Source organism: Lissotriton vulgaris, chromosome 5, assembly GCF_964263255.1.
Source record: "Lissotriton vulgaris chromosome 5, aLisVul1.2, whole genome shotgun sequence".
Classification (NCBI taxonomy): Eukaryota; Metazoa; Chordata; class Amphibia; order Caudata; family Salamandridae; genus Lissotriton; species Lissotriton vulgaris.
This window is the reverse complement of record NC_141693.1, coordinates 400304327-400324039: the sequence shown is the minus strand read 5'-3', so window position 1 is coordinate 400324039 and position 19713 is coordinate 400304327. Positions and strand designations below refer to the sequence as shown.

Here is a 19713-nt window from a genome sequence, read left to right as displayed (position 1 = left end):
CCCTGTTCAGATATGGCTATATGCAAATCAATCTGACCCTGTGCCTCATGGGAACAGTCCAGCCCGAACTGCCAAGCCATGTCTTCCCTGGACCGGAAACAAGCTTCCGAGGACCGGTTTCTGGCATTCCAGCCGTCTTCAGCCCGGCTTGCTTGAATCCAGTGGCAAAGTGAGCAAGGGACTCACGTCTGAGCATACCCTGCCACACGTATGGCGGCCAAACACAGTTCAAAAGGGGGTGGTGATAGACGGAGCATCTGAATCAATCAAACACTCACACCCAGTCAAAATATCTGGGTTTAATCCATCACCGTTCTTTAGACCACTCTGCCACCCCAGTTCAGACATGGCTATATGCAAATCAGTCTGACCCTATGCCTCATGGGAACAGTCCACCCCGAACTGCCAAGCGATGTTTTCCCTGGACCGGAAACAAGCTTCCGAGGACCGGTTTCTGGCATTCCAGCCGTCTTCAGCCCGGCTAGCTTGAATCCAGTGGCAAAGTGAGCAAGGGTCTCACTTCTGAGCATACCCTGCCACACGTATGGAGGCCAAAAGCGGTTCAAAAGGGGGTGGTGATGGACGGAGCATCTGAATCAATCAAACACTCACACCCAGTCAAAAGATCTGGGTTTAATCCATCACCGTTCTTTAGCCCACTCTGCCACCCCTGTTCAGACATGGCTATATGCAAATCAGTCTGACTCTGTGCCTCATGGGAACAGTCCTGTCCGAACTGCCAAGCCATGTCTTCCCTGGACCGGAAACAAGCTTCCGAGGACCGGTTTCTGGCATTCCAGTCGTCTTCAGCCCGGCTTGCTTGAATCCAGTGGCAAAGTGAGCAAGGGACTCACGTCTGAGCATACCCTGCCACACGTATGGCGACCAAAAGCGGTTCAAAAGGGGGTGGTGATGGAATGCTATGGAGGCATTATAGGGCATGTGGTTTGTGTATTATTTAGCATCATGGATCTTGTCAGCCAGTCAGGAAACCATCCTGTGAGCTGGGCTAATTGGAGTTTTTGGGTAGTAAGAAACAGTAGAGGGGAGGGAGCGCTGTGACATCACTAGAACGTGGAGGTGTTTGGGTCAATCTTCGATGTTTTTTCGGAAACTTTTCTGCAGTGAATCACTCCAGTTTTTCAAAATTAACCTAATCTGGTTTGGGGCATTCGGCCCAGGCAGGTATATTGACTCGTTCGTTCACCCCAAAACCCAGATTAACAACAGCCCGAGGCTGCTCACTTAGGTAGAACAACAATCCGAAAGATGAAAGAAGAAAAATCACTAGACAAAGTTCTCTCTACATTTGAGACCTAGGAAAACTCTACAATTGAGACATGCAAGACCTTACAATTGAGACACAGGACGCAAGTGAGCCTTGCAACACCCTATAATTGAGCACTTTTCTGCACTGTGAAGGGTATGGGAATCGAAAGGGAAATATGCCGAGGCGTGAAGAAACATAAACCCATTGAAAACACTCACAATAAAGTCCACCCACACAGACACACAGGTCACTTAAAATACAGGAGTCAGTGCTGCTTGATCCAGACATCGTTGGTACACAGACACACAGGTCACTTACGGTACAGGAGACAGTGCTGTTAGGCTTGTACATCACAGCCTTTAAACTGCAGGATTGGCTGTCCCAGAATGCACGGGTAAACTTACGACGATAATGGCTGCTGTGGCTGTGACACGAGGTGTTGTAAGCAGTCAGTCTCATGGGGGGGAATCGTATGGGGGGATCATGGAGGAATCGCGCGTGGGGAATCACGGGGGTAGGTCGCGGGGGGAGCGCCTGGGGGAGCGGGGAATTAACCCCTTCCACACTCATGACGAGCTGGGCTCGTCATGGTGTAGCCTCCTCATACACTGATGACGAGCCCAGCTCGTCATGAATAATGGGAAAGTAAATAAGTCAGCACAGGGGGGGGAAAAGCCTTAGCAGCCATGGAGTTAAATAATAAACAGCAAACCTACCTCTAAGCCGGTCCGCGCCCCTCTGCTTCCCTTGGCGCCTTCAGGTCGGCACTGACTGGAATGGACTGGCAGCCCCTCTCGTCCAATCCTGGCGCTTTGGCTCAGGGCACGGCTACTCTTTGCCCGCCGCACGCCCATTAGGAGACCGAGGGGCTCCTAATGGGCATGCGCAAAAAAGAGAAAAACACAAATGCGCCTGAGTGGGCGTGGGCTAAAAAATCACCCTCTGTCCCCACTCATGGGCACTTCTGCTGCTGCCTGTTGTCTCTGGTCGGACAATCATGTCAGTCAACATGACGCCAGACCGCCCACCCCCTTTAGTCACCCCTTCAGTCTCTGAAGGGGGTGGGCGGTTCGACGTCATGCTGACTGACATGATTGTCAGTTCTCCCTCGGCGTCTTTGAACTTAAGTAAACTGATTCAGGTTACTTAAGTTCAAAGACTCTGAGGGAGCTGCGGGCGGGGGGGGGGGTACGCCCGTACGCCCCAATGGGCGCACCGTGCCTGCTCGAGCTGCAGCTTTCTCAACGCGGACTGGTAGTTTCTCATTGCGAGCGGTTGCGAGCATATGCGACCACTCGCAATGAGAAACCTGACCTCCCCTCGTTGAGAATCTCACTTGGAGGTTTATTTTCCACGCTCACGATCGGCAACTTGATGTTGCTAAATGCGAACGAGAAAAAAGTCTCGGCGGGAATGGCATTTTGCTCGCTCGCGTTCGCCAACTTGAGATTGAGGACCGCGTGCAAGCAAAAAATGACCGCTACGCTATGCGTGTTTGCACTTTGCTACGTGCAATTTGCGTAGTGCGTAGTAGTGCAAACTACGCAAGCATACCGTAGTACTTTCCCCAGGGTTAATATCTACAAAGCCCCAGCGCCAGCAGAGCATCACTTTTTGTGATGCTTTAGTGGCACACAATACTGAGCCATCTTTACAAGCCCATGCAAAGCCACCCTGCATGACCTTTTATGGCCTTGTAAATATAGCCCCCTTTCATGCATTACTGTGCGTGAAAGGGGCATTCCATGAGTGTTGCTGTGGGTGTTCCCTCGCATTACCCATTGATTCTGATGTATTACCAGATTTACAAGCTTTTGTAAACCTGGGACTACGTCAGATTCTAACTCCTCCCCAAAGGAGGCGTTAAACTGGCACAACGAGGAGAAATACCTTTATTTCTCCTTGTTGTTTTGCTCTCTCTATTTATGCTGTATTCTGCAGCACAAATAGAAGGAGGAAAATGCCATAAATTATTGTTTTTGTGCAGGAAGGTCTCCCTTCCTGCACAGAAACAATCAACTCTGCAACTCGGGCACCCTTGCACCATGGTGCAAGGGCGCCTGCATTGGCACAAGGCAGCCAATTGTGCACCAGCACAGAAGAAAGCACAGGGATGTGTCGTATTGCTGTACATATGATGCACTCCTGTACTTTTCTAATGACGCAGCTTGGTGCAACAAGATGGCATGGAACGCAGTGCTGCGTCATTTTCTAGTACATATGCCTTGCAGTTTGTGAGGAGGGACTGGGTGGAGGAGTTTCCACAATGACAATGCTCAAAGATTAATCAGACTCACTAATATAACTTTGTATAGTAGACGACATGTCTGAATTTCCATTACAGACAGATGAGACTTGGATGAAAATCCCCTTTGCCACCTCTATTACATTTCTAAACTAAATGACTAACCCAATGTATCTTCCTGGTGCACAAAACACATTGAATGCCTAGGGGCTTAAAATACTCCCTTTTCCTGATTTTTAGCAATTTACCATTGTAAGTTTCTAAAAAATTAAAGATATCAGCCAAGTGTTCAGCCTAGTGTAAGGGTTTTTACTAATCAGAAGTCACATGTGTGTATCATGAAGAGGCATATCGTCAACGTACATATAGGTGGAATTAAGGGTAATAAACCTACATAAATGTTCATGTAGGTGGAATTAAGTAAAGTAAACCTACATAAATTATCATATAGGTGGAATTAAGTGTTGTAGACCTGCATAACGTTCCTATTGTCAGAATTATATGTAGTAAACCTATGCCAACCAATAAATACCTACCTTCCCAATATTTTGGTCAGATATTTTTACTTTACAATGTTTACAATTGGATATTCCAGCAGTAAACCATTGTATTTATCATGCATGTAGCGTACTAACAGGATTCAAAATATAGCATGTGCATAAATTACTGCAGCTGTTACCATGGGTCAGTTTTAGAGAAATAGTGCAAAATAATGAGGAGATAGAGGAGGTCTATAGAATGTCACGATCGTGCCTGTGAACTCTGTACCTCTTCAGAGACAGTGTAGTCTTTAAAAGTAAAGTTCTGGCAGACAAAAGAAGAAAAGATTCTCTAAAAGAATGCAGCTACTTTGGATGGATTCTGGAACCCTCTATGCGTGAGCGCCCCCCTGCATGCATGAACTCCCCTTTACCTGCCTGTCACCAACCAGTTTATCTAGACCCTGGATTTTCACATAGCAAGCAGGATGAAGCTCTGTGTGTCTAAGGTGCGCCCCTTGTATGGGGTTCTTTCAATGTTGCCTTTCCCTAGTAATAAAAAGCTTTTCACTTTTTTGTTAGTGATTAGATAAACACAAGACTCTCTGGCAAGAGTTCACTTTATACAGCAAATAGAGGTTTCCAGTTGGCTGCCAGAAGCCTGTTTTTCTCATCATGGATATGGGCACCCATACATTTTCAGACTTTTCTGAGCTTAAATTCACCCGAGGTAGGTGAGGAAGTGCCTTCTGTCTATGTAAATCTAGCTAAAAAGGGATACTATACTGATCTCCCAGTCAATATTGACAGAACCAGTATGAAAATAATATCCCCCACTTGACGGCCCACTACTCCGCATTTACAATGGTTTTCTTTGGACACATTCACTTTCAAATATATTTTGGGGACCCTGGGAAAGAAATATTTTGGGGTCCCTGTTTTTAACCACTTTCAGTTTTGTTACCCAGTTTTCCAAATTCAAGCCCAGGTTGTCTAAAAATATTGAATTATATGTTGAATGTTAAGGTACAAAATTCACAGAAGTGAGCTAGACAGAAAAGGCATTTATTCAGGGGGGACCCTTAGAAGGTGTGAACCATGGGCAAGTGCCCACTTGGCATATGCCTTAAAACGACTCTGTTGGGAGAAGAAGGACTAAGGTCATCATTCAGCCTTTTGGCATCACCTCTAACCCACCACGGTGAACCGAATGCCTTCATGCAATAGTGAAAGGTCCCCTGGGGTGGTAGGGGTGTGTCTCGGTAACAAACCTTTAGTAGCGGGTGCAGCAGATGAACTTCTACTACAGATGAGTGCTGAATGGGCTGCCATGCTCTTACTGCTATCTCAGGAGTCTCTTTAGCTTTACTGAAAGAAAGAAAATAGTCCCTGATGCTCAGGGAAATTTCCCTTTGACGTCAGAGACATTACTTTCTGACCCAGGTAGGAAAATGAAATAGAGACCCTAAAAAAGGGTAAGGTGTCTGTGGAAAGGCCCTGCTGCAGGGACGCGGGCCTTCGCATGGGTAGCTCAACAGCGCAGACCAGCAGGACACGAGGCAGTGTGGTTTCTTCCATACTCTGACCACAAGCGGTGGCCGCACCTTTTATTTAGATCCTCTGGCCGCTTCCGCCATCAAACTTGATGCGTGTCCCTAACTTGCATAGTGACCAGGTGGCTCATTACATCCCATGCAACCGTTGGACAATATAGATATAGATATAGACAACAACAACAGCAAGCATCCACAATAACTTCCAGCACACATAATGTGGGTCGTAACTGAGTAATAACGAATACGTGGACCAACTAGTCATCATCATCATATTACTTTATTCAGTCATTTGTACAAAACACCATCAAAGTATGCAAAAGATAAAAACACAAATATATGTACAATTAAAATAGTATTAAACCATTTGGAGCACAAGTAGAGATGACATCCCAAAACAGGATAAAACAATAAAGAAAAATTAATTCTACATAGTCATGCTAAAAAAGAGAGTGCTCTACAGTCTTCCGATCATTTACAATACTGGACCATGTATACCAACTTGATTTTTAAGATACATATACAACATAGGAAGAAAAAGGATTAAAAATTACTTCGTTACTATAATAAAACTCTTTACGGATCAGCCAGAAGGAAAATAGAAAACGACTAAGAGCAAAAACTATTGGCCCTGATGTATCAGATTTTAAAATCCTGAATGCAATCTGGTGCTGTCTAGCTCCCAGATTGAGACATAGTGATCTAATCCATTTCCTGCGCAACTGCCTATACTTTGTACAAAAAACGAGATACGTTCTTCAGATTCGTGAGCTTCATGGCAAGCAAGACAAACATCTAAAACCAGGCCAGTCGTCTCTTTCGCTGGAAATTTCAGTAGCAGGTTACCAAATTTAAATCTAATATACAAGCTCTTGGCAAGAGGGGGTGAAATCAAGTCAAGGAAGGGTTCAAACAAAAAACTTGATTTAACATTTAAAAAGTTAGATGTTAACTGTCCACTTCTTTGGTTGTTGGTATATAGCCTCCTACTACACTCCAGTACATAGCTTTGAGGGTCAGAATATCGTGTTTAATGGCCTTTTCTGGGGACTTCCACAAGACCATCAGGTTCAGTACTTTACACCATTTGGCAATATGTCTGAACCACAGTAGTTGTTTTGCCCCATTTAGTGCTAGGACCTCCCGTAGACCAACTAGTCACATTGGCTTTATTTACTGCACCGAATGGAGAGAAAGAAAGAATGAGAGACACACAGAGACAGAGAGAGAGAGAGATGAAAAGATTAACCATAATTACATTACATTATATGACCATGTCTAGTGGGCGCCACTGCTAACTTCAGCTTCAGTTGTCACTCTTGGCCCCTCTGGCGCTCACAGCAGACATAGTCTCTGAGTCTCTGGCTGAGCTGGGGGTTGGCCCTCAAACTGTAGGGACCGCCCGGCTACCCTTCTCCCCAGATGGCAAGGCCATGCAGCTCTCGACTGGATGTTCTTCACTCTGTCAACTAGATTCGCTCCAACTCCTTTTCTCTGGTGCTTGAGAACCACCGTCCTCAAGTCCTTGACTCACACCGCTGGCTTCCAGTTCCCCCTACAGGAGCTGTTCTCCATGCCCTCCCTCTCAACTTCCTGGTGGACTCCCAAAACCAAGATGGATTTCTGGTTACATCAGTATTACCCCTTTTAGTGGTCACCGTAGTTCTTTTGATGCTTACAACTTCCCCGACTTGGCTCTCCCTCAAACAGGGTCCTAAATTTCCACCCATCTCTGATGACCACATGATCAACTACTGTCAATGTCGGTTTCACCTCTGTCCTGTCGCAACTAGCCCTGTCGTTTGTAGCTTCTCTTTTTTCTTAGGGGCACTCACGTCGATGTCCGCTGGTGGCCAGGAATCGACTGCCAGTAGCAGATCCCAAGTGTGCCTTTTCATTACCAAGTCATTTGGTGCACATACCGTTGTACTGTGGAGTGTCTGATGGTATGCTCTTAAAAACTGGGGTAAATGCATTGCAAGTTCTGTCCTTGATCCACCCCTATCCAAAGTGCTTTGTTGAGCGTCCTCATAAACCTCTTCACCTCCCCAATTGCCTGAGGCCATTGAGGGGTGATGCGGCGATACCAAACATTGAGCTGTTGAGGTACTCTCGAAAATCCTGGCCTTGAAAGGGTGGTCCATTGTCCGTTTTGATCTCCTTAGGTATCCCATCAGGGGAATACTCTCTCTAGCACATGCCTGGCATAATCAAATGCTGTGAACTGAATTAATTCGACTGCGGGAAATGTGGTGTAACTATCCATTAGGACCATTGTCAAATGGTTGCCCGGGAAACTGCCAAAATCAAGGCTCACCGAGGACTACGCTTACCGAGGACCACAAGGGAGTGGGAGCACTTTCAGTGATCACTGGTGGTTCCGGACCCCGTGATGATGTAGGCTCAGCAGTTCTTAATCATTCTTCCACCATGTGATCAATCCCTGGGAACCACACCTTCTGTCGTAACTGAGCTGCAGTTTTGGCCACGCCCTGGTGTCCCTGGTGCACTTGCTCAGTGGTGAGATCCCACGGCTTAGTTGGTATAACTATTTGATGACCTCTTAACAACAGCCCCCCTTCTCTTTCACTGAGTTTGTCCCAACAGTGCTACAGGTGTGTATCACTGCTATGTTCTTCCGCTGTCAGCTTCCTTTCTCCATCAACAACATTTCCTCCACCTGTGACTCTTGAGAGCCACAGTCACGCGACTTAAACAAGCATCTTACTTGGTAGCCTTGACAACATCTGCCACCGACCGAGCTTTATGGCACACCATTTCGGTGATCATCCGGACTAGGTCTTCCGACCTTCAATTAACTTTCTGTGGTTTGCCTGCAATTTCGGACACAGGATATCGTGAGAAATAGTCAGCAGGTTTTTTCACACCGGGCCGATAAGCAACCTCAAAGGAGTATTGTTCAAGCTGAACGGTCCATCCCTCTATTCTCGGCGGACCATTCTGATCGTGCAAATAGTGTCACTAAGAGCTTGTGATCTGTAATTACCTGGAGCTGGAAATGCTTGCAGCCCACCTAATGACTTGCATCTCCATTTTTATCTGTGCATAGCAAATCTCCACTGTTGACATTGGCCTGCTTGCATACGCAATAGGAGCCCATTCATCCTTACCTTTAGCTTTCAGAAGCACAGCTTCCAGCTCGACTAACCTGGCGTCCACAATTAGTTCAGTTTTCTGCAACGAGTCAAAATAAGCCATCTTAGGACCCTGTAAGAGTACATTCTTGACATCCTTGAATGCCTGGGCTGCCTTGCTGTTCCATTCCCAATTGACGTCCTTCTGATTTAAGGTCCTCAGGGTTTTGCAAGCGTAGCCAGGTTTGGGTTGAACCTAATGCTGTAGTTGGTCATTCCCATAAATGTGGACTTCTGAGGGATTGCGAGGAACCATAGCTGTTTTGATTGCTTTAATTTATTTCGTGTCCACTTGCAAACCCACACTCGAGAACCTGTAACCAAAAAAATTGACTTTATTAGTGTAAAACTGACATTTCTGCTGATGCAGCGTTAATTCGCACTCAAGCAGTCACTGCATGGTAGCCCTTAGCCTCACGTGATGTCGAGAAGAATATCAAATGCCTGCTTCCCAAATGCAAAAATACCGGTCGCAAAGGGGCAGAGAATCTGCCCGTTTGCGACCAGTTTTTATGTTGATGCATGTGGCCATTGTTTCCAGTCCTGGACTTTTGTGTGATGTGCTGATGTATTCTGGGTGTTCTAGTCTTTGTTTGAGTCCATTGATATAATTATACTAACACACCTGAAATCAATGACTTGTAGGTGGAAAGTGGAGGACAGGCGACAGTGTCATTTAAGACCTGAAGTGAGGTGGTCACCCTATTCCCAACGATTGAGAAGGGTTGAAAGTGGAAGGAAATATAACCTTCTTGATGAATCCAGTACCCTTCAACCAATCAAAACAATCAATCATTGGTGCTTGCTTTCCCTCCTGCAGAGCACTCAACCAGTGATTCCTAGTTAGCACATGCCATGCGACTAACTAACATGTCAGAAACAACATCCAGGAAGTGAATGTAGTGAGTGAGAATGTAGGAAGAAACCGGAACCGACTCACTAGATTTGTAAATTGTTCTTATTTGTAGTTCATGTGTCTTTGATCATAGGTTAACATAAACCCCCCTGCAGAAACACGAAGGTGGTGAGGGATAAACATAACAGAATGTAGGAACCATACAACACAAATAATTCCTAAAAAGATGCAGTGACTATAGAAGAAAAATATTCTAGTACTATATGTGCAAAATGGCAGAGAACATTTCAATAATCCAGCAAGATCGCAAGGCCATGAGGGATGAGAGAAGGCTGGAAGGAACTCTCTCTTTCTTTGTTGATGCTAAATCAATTAATAATACCATTACACAACTATGAGCATGCAAGAAAAATAATATATAACGCACCTGATGTTGTCTATATCTGGTAATCCATAGCATGTCTTAATGAAACGCTAATTGAGATGCAGTGAAATTAACAACCTCATAAGTTTGGCCAGTCTCTGACTTTTCTGACTCTCCCATGACACAGAGCATCCGAGAATTTGGAGATGACAGGGAGTATGCAACTCAAAGAAGGCTTAGGGTAGGTTCCCCCCTCTGAGCCAGGCATCAATGGACAACATTCAAGGTTGCTTCACATATACTTTGCTTTTTGTGGTTGGGTGCTGGAGGAGCCAAGATGCTTGAGGATTTTACCAGAGATATTTGATGACAAAATGATCTGCGGTGATTCCCTGTTAAGAACGCTGGCTTAGAAATGGGCTGCCTGTCCTACCCTCAAGAAGACGTGATTGTATACAACCAAAGCAGTAATATGTTCGGCGTTATTCAAGGCCTTTAGAATGCAGCCGTGTTGGATCTGGACTGGGTGTAATGACTCGACTAAGAAAGCACTGGTTGGCTCTAATTCTAGGGGGAAAGGAGGTGGGAGATGGATGTATAATGCCACTGAGTCTCCTTGTAATGTGGGTCAGCAAGTTAGACCACTGCCGCATCCACGGGAAACACCAATCACATCGATGTGAAAACATTGCGTTTGCATCGCATGCATTACCTTCGCATGCGAGCAGGGCGCGATGACATTAACATCCACAGCAAGACTTTTACCAGGAGCCCAGGCCTGTGGAATATTGTCCTCTATCCATCCCTTGCCCAGGTCCCCTCATTTGGCACCCTGGGAGGGTAGACCTGGACCTTGTCACAAAGACTATATCATTAATGTCAGAATGCTACTGTGGTGAGGGGTGTTTCACAGACCCTGTTCTCAACATTCCAAAAGAAATCTCACACATACCTAAAAATGGATAAAGCCCTAGCAGTCCGTAATTGAAAATGTCTACAATCCTAACCTTGTATCGTCTGCCCACATTCACTACTTTCTTTATTTCCCTTTCAGTTGAAAAGCTTCCACAGCTTCCTTGTCTCCAGGAGCCACGCAGGGTGTCTTCGGCAGATGGAACCCAAGTATTTCCCACTTCCCTTCAAAACATGAGGCCAGGGATTCAATCAGAGCAGGCATCAGCAGGTCACAAGCAGCCCTGGTACATCGCAGTGCTCAACGAGAAGGTGAGAGGAGAATTAGATGCCACATGCTCTCTGTAAATTAGGATGATCACACTATACCCAATCAAACCCGCGCCGTTAAGCATATTGGATTTATTCTTAATGCTTAGTGACTTTAAAAAAAGTTGTTAATAAACCTAAGTGTTAGGACACAGCCTGTAGGAAAACTAGGAGCCGTTATGGCTGTCTGGCTTTTAATGTCTGGTGCATGACTGTCTCGTTGATGCCCAAGTAGGCAATCTACACCACTGATTATTGGCTTTCAGTTCTTTTTCACTCTTACCTTAAACACATTTTGCTACATTTTATGGGCAATATTTACTTACGTTTTCTGACTTGTCGTTTGTCTTTGCGATTCTTTAAGCCTTACTTTGATAGAAGGTTTAGGTGTCATGGTACATATTGACTTCCAGAAACTGTGTCTTCCCTGAGACTCACAGGCACAGGCACAGCGGAGACTCCTTACCCATAGAATATGTTCCACCTAAGCAGAAAATCTCTGTACCCCCAGTGTCTATGTGACTTGTGAGGTAGCAGCTAAACCTGTATGTCTTCCCCTATTACCGGCAGGGCCGTTTCTACCATTCGGCAAGACTAGGCGGGCGCCTAGGGCAGCAAAAGGGGGAGGGCGGCAAAAAACACGAGTTTGGGATTATCTAATGCATTAATTCTTCTAGCCTGGATGACAGGGGGAAACAGTGATGGTAGTAAAAGGGAGGGGTGTCATTTTTCAATTCTCGCCTAGGGCGGCAAAAGACGGATGTATGTCGTTACAACGCATGCTTTTTCCACGCATGCTTTTACAATGCAGGTTTTACAACGCAAGTCGATACAACGACTTGCGTTGGGGGGCACTGGATAGTGAATAGTTTAATTTACTATTCCAACTCCAGTCCCCGTGGATAGTAGCAAAGGTTTTGGATAGTAAATTAAACTATTCACTATCCTACAGCGCCCTCCAGTGCAAGTCGTTGTAACGACTTGCGTTGTAAATCCTGCAGTGTAAAGGTACTGGGTGGAAAAAGTTTCGTTGTAAAGGATGTTTCCCGCAAAACACCTAGAAACAGCCCTGATTACCGGCCCATATTGTGGACATGAATTCCCCGCTGCTTTTCGCAGGCGATAATCTGCCCCAGATTTACCTCACCTGATCATTCCAGGTGCAATAAAACCAAGCGATTTAGAATTGGTTACTGTGATTCTCCCATAGATATACCATTCAACCCAACTCATCATCAGTTCTAAAAATTAAGAATGAATACATTTACCCTTTGACACTTTTTGTAATGTGTGGTGTCAGTTCTGTATCATGCCTCTCAAAAGGTACCTTCAGATCAGATCTAACATGGGATGTTCGGTGAAGGCTTTTAATTTTAATACATTTACTCAGCAAGCACCACACATACTGTGCAGCTGACTCCATCAAGATATTGATATCACAACCAGTCTAGGCACACCCTCCCTCTAAGTGCTCATGGCACTGGCATTATCCTATCTAGGGAGTGCCCCTCTGTGGTCACCAAGTACCATTATCACAGTTGTATCAATGATGTCTTTCCAAGTACATTCAGAAGACTCGAAACATCAATATTCTTGATGTGAGCTGGTATAAGCAGAAAACAGTTAGAAATAGTTGTGGGTGAAGTCGTTGAGAGGTCCTTAGAGTTTCATAAAGCAGGAGCAGCACAAAAAAAAGATTCTGTCGCTGCAGGTGGGAACTGATTCTTTTGATTCTACTCAAATAACTTAAGTACTTCTGAGGTGCATTTTATCACAGCATATCGTTAGTCGGGATGGAGTAGCCTGAGGACATTCAAAGTGAGACATACATACTTCAACTTCATTACTGGCTCCAGGGTAAGTATATGAAGTTCTGCAAAAGTTGGGTTTATGTGGTTCTATGTTTTTGACACAATCTGGATATTAAGGGGTTTGTGGAAGGATTTTGTTGCATAAATTAGCAGAGCATCCTCATGGTCATTTTAGTGAATTAGGTAAATTGGCTTGAATAATGATGTAATAATCAGTTTGATCAGTGGGGTTGGAGTCTCTTCCGAGAGAAAAACACAGCTCTGGTTGATTTGCAAGTGTGGTCAATGTGTGTTTCATTGTCCACATATGCTCCAAATCGAAGGTCTGATGGACAGGAGTGCATCCTTTTGGGAGATTTCCTCTCAATGGAAATTCTAGAACAGGTTCTCTAATCTTGATCTCTCAAACATGCAATTCCCCCTCAGGTTTCAGAGCTCTTGTTGAGGAAGGAGCGGATCCAGTCTAGGGCAGTCCCCAGGATGCCAGCTTTGTGGAGTCTAGCGGCTAGTGTGCGGTGGGATACAGTGTTGAAGGCTGCTGGGAGGTCTTTTAGAATGAGGGCTGCAGGGTGGCCTTGGTTGAGGAGTGTGCGGATGTCATTTGTGGTGGCTAGGAGGGCAGTCTAGGTGCTGTGGTTGCTGAGCAAGCCGTAATGAGAAGTGTTGAGGATGTCATTGGATTCTATGAAGTTTGTTAGCTGGATGTTGGTGACCTTCTCAGAGACTTTGGCGGCAAAGGGGAGGAGAGAGATGGACCTGTAGCTCTAATTCACCCCAGTAACCACCATGCTTCAGATATCTGTATTTCTGAGATGGGCCTGTAGCTCTAACTCTCCCCATTGACCACCATGCTTCAGATTTCTACATCATGCATATAGGGAGTCTCCACAGAGCTGATAACTAGAAACATGTCTGTTTGTTTCTTAATTTCTGGATTACCTACACGCCTTGGTGAGCTTTTGTCTGTAGGATTGTTATTCATGAACTTATTTAAGCCAGGAAGTTCATTTTTTTTAAACTTGGCTCAGGCTCTAAAAAAGGCTCTTTCTGGTCTTTTAGGGCTTGCAGTAAAAAAAAATTGCCTTCATTTAAATGATTCACATAAGAGGAAATACTTTCTTCGGGTGTGTGCTGGAACCACATATGCGTTTGCCACGCATGCTGGTTCCACGCAGTCTGTACTTTTCAAGCCTTAACCCCTTCGAGGCTATTGACGAGCTGGGCTCATCATCGCGCTTACCTGTCGTGCGCGGATGACAAGGCCAGCTCGTCACGTAACGCGGTAATTTCAAATCTGCCGCGCACAGCGGGAAAAGCCGCCGCAGCGATGCGGTTAACCATGTAAATGTAAATGTATGTATGTAAATGTATAGGCATTTATATAGCGCACTACTTACCCGTAGGGTCCCAAGGCGCTTCGACCGCTGCGAAACCCTTCCTGGCTTCCCTGAGAGATGGTCCCTTAATGGGTATCTCCAGGGTGAGACCAGGCATCCCCGGCGGTCTGGTGGGGCCGTTAGTGAAGATGAGGCAAGCTAATGCCCAGAGTTGCTGAGTGTGATCGCTGATCAGAGTGGGCACCGAGGCGAGAGAATTATCGAGTCCGCTGACCCTGGTCCAGAAACCTGCCGCTCCGGGAATCGAACCCTGGTCCCGGGCCGTCCTCTGCTCTCGGGTCTGCCGCCTCTAACCGGTGAGCCACACTACTTCACCATGAATATGCCTTTACCACGCATACCTTTACAACGAATTATGCATTGTCGTAGCATGCATGGTAAACACATTTCCGTGGTTAAGACTTGACCCCCATACTTCTGCCCCCATCCTGAGTCCTAAAACTACCCCCTCCCTCCTGTAAACCAACCCCCTACCCCCGAGCCCTAAAAACGTCCCTGCCTCCAGTCCTAAATTGTACCTGCCTTCCCCCATGCCCTAAAAATGTGCCCAACCTCCCCCTGAGCCCTAAAAACGACCCTGCCCTCCCCTAATCCCAGAGCTCTAAAAACTACCCCTGAAAAATACCCCGAACTCCCCTAAAAACTACCATGAACCCCCACCCCTAAAAACGACCCCATACCCCCCTCAACCCCTGAAAACTACCCCGAACCCCCACCACCCCTGAAAAATCCCCCAACCCCCTCCACCCCTGAAAACTTCCCCGAACCCCCACCACCCCTCAAAAATTCCCCTAACAGCCCTGAAAACTACCCCGAATGCCCCTTAGACCCGGGCCTAGCCCCACTTACCTGTCTGTATCTGCTTGCAATGCTCCTCGTTTCCCACCCATTCCAAACACTAGAGTGCATTTGCCTTACCTGTGTGGTTAAGGCAAATTTGTTATTCAGGCAAGCGTGGTTATGCTTGTAGGCTTCCGGAACTCGTGGCTCTGTCCGCATAGTTCTGGATATTTCCCACTGTCTTCACCTGCATTATGAGCCTCAGGATTGCAGGGGCTTTTGTTCAGGCTGATAGAGGAGGAAGTGCCACCACCTGATTTTGAGCCACTTACCTGAAAAAAAGCGCAAAAATGAGCCAAGTCAGTTGCAAATAAAATGGGCTCAGCAATGGATGGCTTTGCCACAATGGAAACCCCCCTTGAAGATTCCTATAAAGTCTGACACTAAAACATGAAAGCTGCCTGAGGTTAGTCACCCCCAGTGGCAGGCCCATATAAGATAACGTTGAGGAATCCACTGCAGAATAAAATCATCTCAGCGCCATCTCCATTGTAGGCTAAGAAACCATCTACCCATTCTTCGCCATAAGAGATTATTTTACCATCATAGATGAAGACTCCACCATCCCCGATGCTTACGTTGATGGCAAGGCCTGCAAAGACATCCTCATCAATGATTCTACCGACGACCATCACATTGATAATGGTACCCTCATCAACACCTCCACTGTCAACAAAGGACTGTTCATAACCCTTAGTGACTCCAGTCATCTCGTTTGTCTTGTTGACAGCACACTGTGCAAGGTGTGACTAGCCTCACTTGTGAAAATCTTTTAACCTGATATTGAAGGATGCAATAGGCAATCAAGAAATGATGGCCCAACTAGACCAGCCTACAACCTGTTCGATATGAGCATCAATTGTCAGGATGATGACAGTAAACTGGGTCAAAATGAGCAACACTCACCACAAGCCCATCCATCTTTCTTTCATGGTGAGGATAAAGGTCCTCTAGAGGGGTACCATCACCCGCACTAGGATACACAGTACAACCCATATTATGAAGAGCAGTATACCTTGGAAACAGATAAAACGAATGACCTTTGATGCAAATGCCAGTAGATCTATTGTGCAAACTTCAGCTATGATCTTGGATTATCACGCCAAGTTTCCTCAATACTGCATCACATAGCACCACAGCAACCACTGTGATATTAATCCCACAAACACAGCCTTAGCCAAGCACCACCTGTACTTGCACTTCGCCAACAATTACCACCTCAGTTGCTGCCTACTTCCCTGGATCTGTCACCTCATTTGTGATGATCCAGATTCTTCAGGAAATCATGAAATAAAGATTGAAGGAGACGTTTTTTACAATCCTTTCCCTATTGAATGGCAAGAGTGAGGTAATTAAATGGAGGACCCATTTCAGGTACCATGGGGTAGGGAGGGTATACTAGGCCTCAGCGGTGGTGGTTGGGTCCTTATGCCACTAATGTCCTGGGGTTCATCCTATTATAGCACTGCAAACCGGGCCAGTACGCCCCTAATGCACCCGACTCTCAAGGCAGCAAGAGCGAGCAGTCCAAGGTATGTCAGGGAGGAAGTGTGTTGGTACAGACTCAGAACTCAAGCAGACAAAAAAGAGGTGCTATAAGTGAATGGCCAGCCTATTGCTTTTATAAGAATTAGAGAAGTACTGTCCCCTCAACAAATTGTAATTTGGTACATAAAGAAAATATATCACAACCAGGAATCTCACTACACTAAGAAACGGAAAGTCTTAGAATTAAGTCCATACGCAGGCTCACTATAATGAAGTGGAAGAGCTTTTTTTTCTCCTGAGTTTTAGATAGCGCGAATTTGACTCAAAGGTATCAGAGCACTTTACATGAGCACCAGTATATTTAGATGCCTCACTGATACCCTCCAGCTTATCTGAATGGATATAGAGACAGCCAGATCCTTAGGCATCCTCCTGGCCTTTCATGGGGACACTGAATGAGTAGTTACATTCTTTTGGTCATACTACCAACCATCAAATGCAAAAAAAGGTGATGGAAGGAAGTTTTTGAAATTTGTCTAACCACTGGCAATCACTCAGGGTAGCATCCCAAACCATTAATTGTTTGCTCACCATACCCCCTCATTTGGATCCCAGCCATATGCAAATCAGCCTTAACCGTGCTCCTCATGGAACAGTCCAGCCCAAACTGCCAGACCAGGTCCTCACTGAACTGGAACATAAGCAACTTAGGACCGGTTTCGCACTGAGAAGGGTGCATCAGTCAGGTATATCTTTGTTCCCTTGACACAATGAGGATAGAACCCACTTCTGGGCATACCCTTGCCACTTAGGGCTGTACATCAAACTCACAAAAGCTGAAGGGAGGTATGCCTGTAATTTTCTAACAACTGGCAATTGCTCTGGGTAGCATCCAAACCCACCATTCTTATAATGACCAGGCCGCTTTAGTTTGGACTCAGCCATTTGCCAATCAGCCTTGGCCCTGCTGCTCATGGCAACAGTCCAGCCTGAACTGCCATGCCAGGTCCTTGTGGTACTGGAACATAAGCAACTTTGGACTTGTTTCACCTTGAAAAAAGCTCATCAGCCTGGTATAGCTTAGTTCCAGTGGCACAGTGAGTACAGGACCACGTCTGGGTTTACCATTGCCACCTAGGGTGGTACAACCAACACACAAAAGCTGAGGTGAGGAATTCGTGTGGTTTGTCTAACCACTACCATTCGCTCTGGTAACATCCCAGTCTATTGTTTTTGTGTGCACCATGCCACCTCAGGTTCGACCCAGCCATATGCAAATCAGCCTTGTCCCTTCGCCTCCTGGCAACGAGCAGTCCAAACTGTCAGGCCAGGTACTCACTAAACCAGAACATAAACAACCTAGAACTGGTTTCACCATGAAAAGGGATCATCAGCCAGGTATAACTTACTTCTATTGGCACAGTGAACATAGGACCTACTTCTGGGCATACCCTTGCCACTTAGGGCGGTACATCAAACAGTGATGGGAGGAATGTTTGCAATTTTTCTAACCACTGGCAATTGCTCTGGATAGCATCCAAGCAACTTATGCTGACCATGCCCTCTCAGTTTGGACCCAGCCATTTGCAAATCAACCTTCACCATGCTCCTCATGGAAACAGTCCAGCCCGAACTGCCAAGCCAGGTTCCAACCGAACCGAAACATAAGCAACATAGGACCAGTTTTGCCCTCATATGAGCCTATCATCTGGGTATAGCTTAGTTCCAAGAATGTGGTGAATGTGCTAGCACTGAACAGTCTTAATAAATACGCACGTCTATGCTGCTGGCAAATAACTGCAGGGATCCATGCCTTAGGCTTAGACTCAGACTACTAAGCAGCGAACGTCAACATTAAATAGACATTAGAACGTAAGGCGGGTGTCTAAGGCACGAAAGTGGTGTCATTAAATATAACAACAAAAGGAACCGAAGTATTCTCTTAACATTATCGTACCCATTTGTGCCTCGCATTGTTCCACATGTAGGCCAGCTTCTGCACGTTTGATTCATCAAGAAAGCGATTCCAAACATACATGTAATAATGAGCACCAAATGAAGCGAACCTGTGGCTCTGAAAGTAGCCTATAGATGGCGCTTTCAGCTAACAGATACATGTGTTTAAAGACCACTTCTGTGCAGGAGTTGAGAAACTACGCAGTGCATTATGAACAGGTAAGATACCAAGAGCACATTCATAGAGTAAGAACGGGATTTTCCGAACTGCGGCAGTTCTATCACAAAACTACAAGTATACGACTAAGGGCCAGATGTATCAAAGGGTTTTACCCATTCCGTGTCTATGAGAAAATGTGTTCATACATATGGCCCTAAGCTTGGAGTTTGCGAAACGGCCATTCTATGGAGTTCGCTGTCCCCTGTTTTGCACCACACACATACGCCTAACAGCCAGGTGGCAGCAAACTCCCTAGAGTGGGTATTTCCCAAGCTCCTAAAATCACTGAAGATACCAGGCCTATCCAATCCCTTGAAGGTAATAGTATGTAAATTCCTGCCTACTTGCCTTCAGGGCAATGACATTCAAAGCCCAAATGGCCAACTGGCTGGACCGGATGCAGTCCTCCTGTTACCGAAGAGTTTTCTTGCTCCTAAATTGCACAGCGCACCCACAAATTTGACAAGAGTTTGGGTTAACCTCGCAGCACTGGATACTAAAAGCAAGGGGGCATATTATCAAGATGATGCGATAATTATCACAAATTGCGCGTAGCGCGATTTACTTTATCGCTGGATTACATTGCTGTGATAGCGACGTATCATCAACATTTTGCTAACAGGCGATGCAATTCCAGCGATAGAGGCTGATTATCAGGAATAGCGCGTGAAATCCAGCAATGATTTCACTGCGCCAAGGAGAAGCTTGTTGATAGGGGAATGTGGACCTAACCTGGCAATCCACCTCCCATTATCAGTATGGCTAAGTCAATTTAAAAGCAGGCATTACGGGGCATATTACCAAGCAATAGCGATAATTATCGCTATTGCTTGGTTAGAGACAAAAATTTACCGCTGA

The 19713-nt window shown here is 45.7% G+C and overlaps 1 protein-coding gene across 3 annotated transcripts in view; it reads left to right on the top strand.

Moving 5' to 3' along the window:
• Positions 1-19713, top strand: part of CCDC27 (coiled-coil domain containing 27) — a 290662-nt gene that overhangs the window by 151981 nt on the left and 118968 nt on the right. For all 3 annotated transcript variants that reach the window (XM_086921745.1, XM_086921743.1, XM_086921744.1), the window contains one exon: positions 10977-11146. In XM_086921745.1, the coding sequence (XP_086777871.1) occupies positions 10977-11146 (170 nt within the window). The remainder of the gene's footprint in view (positions 1-10976; positions 11147-19713) is intronic.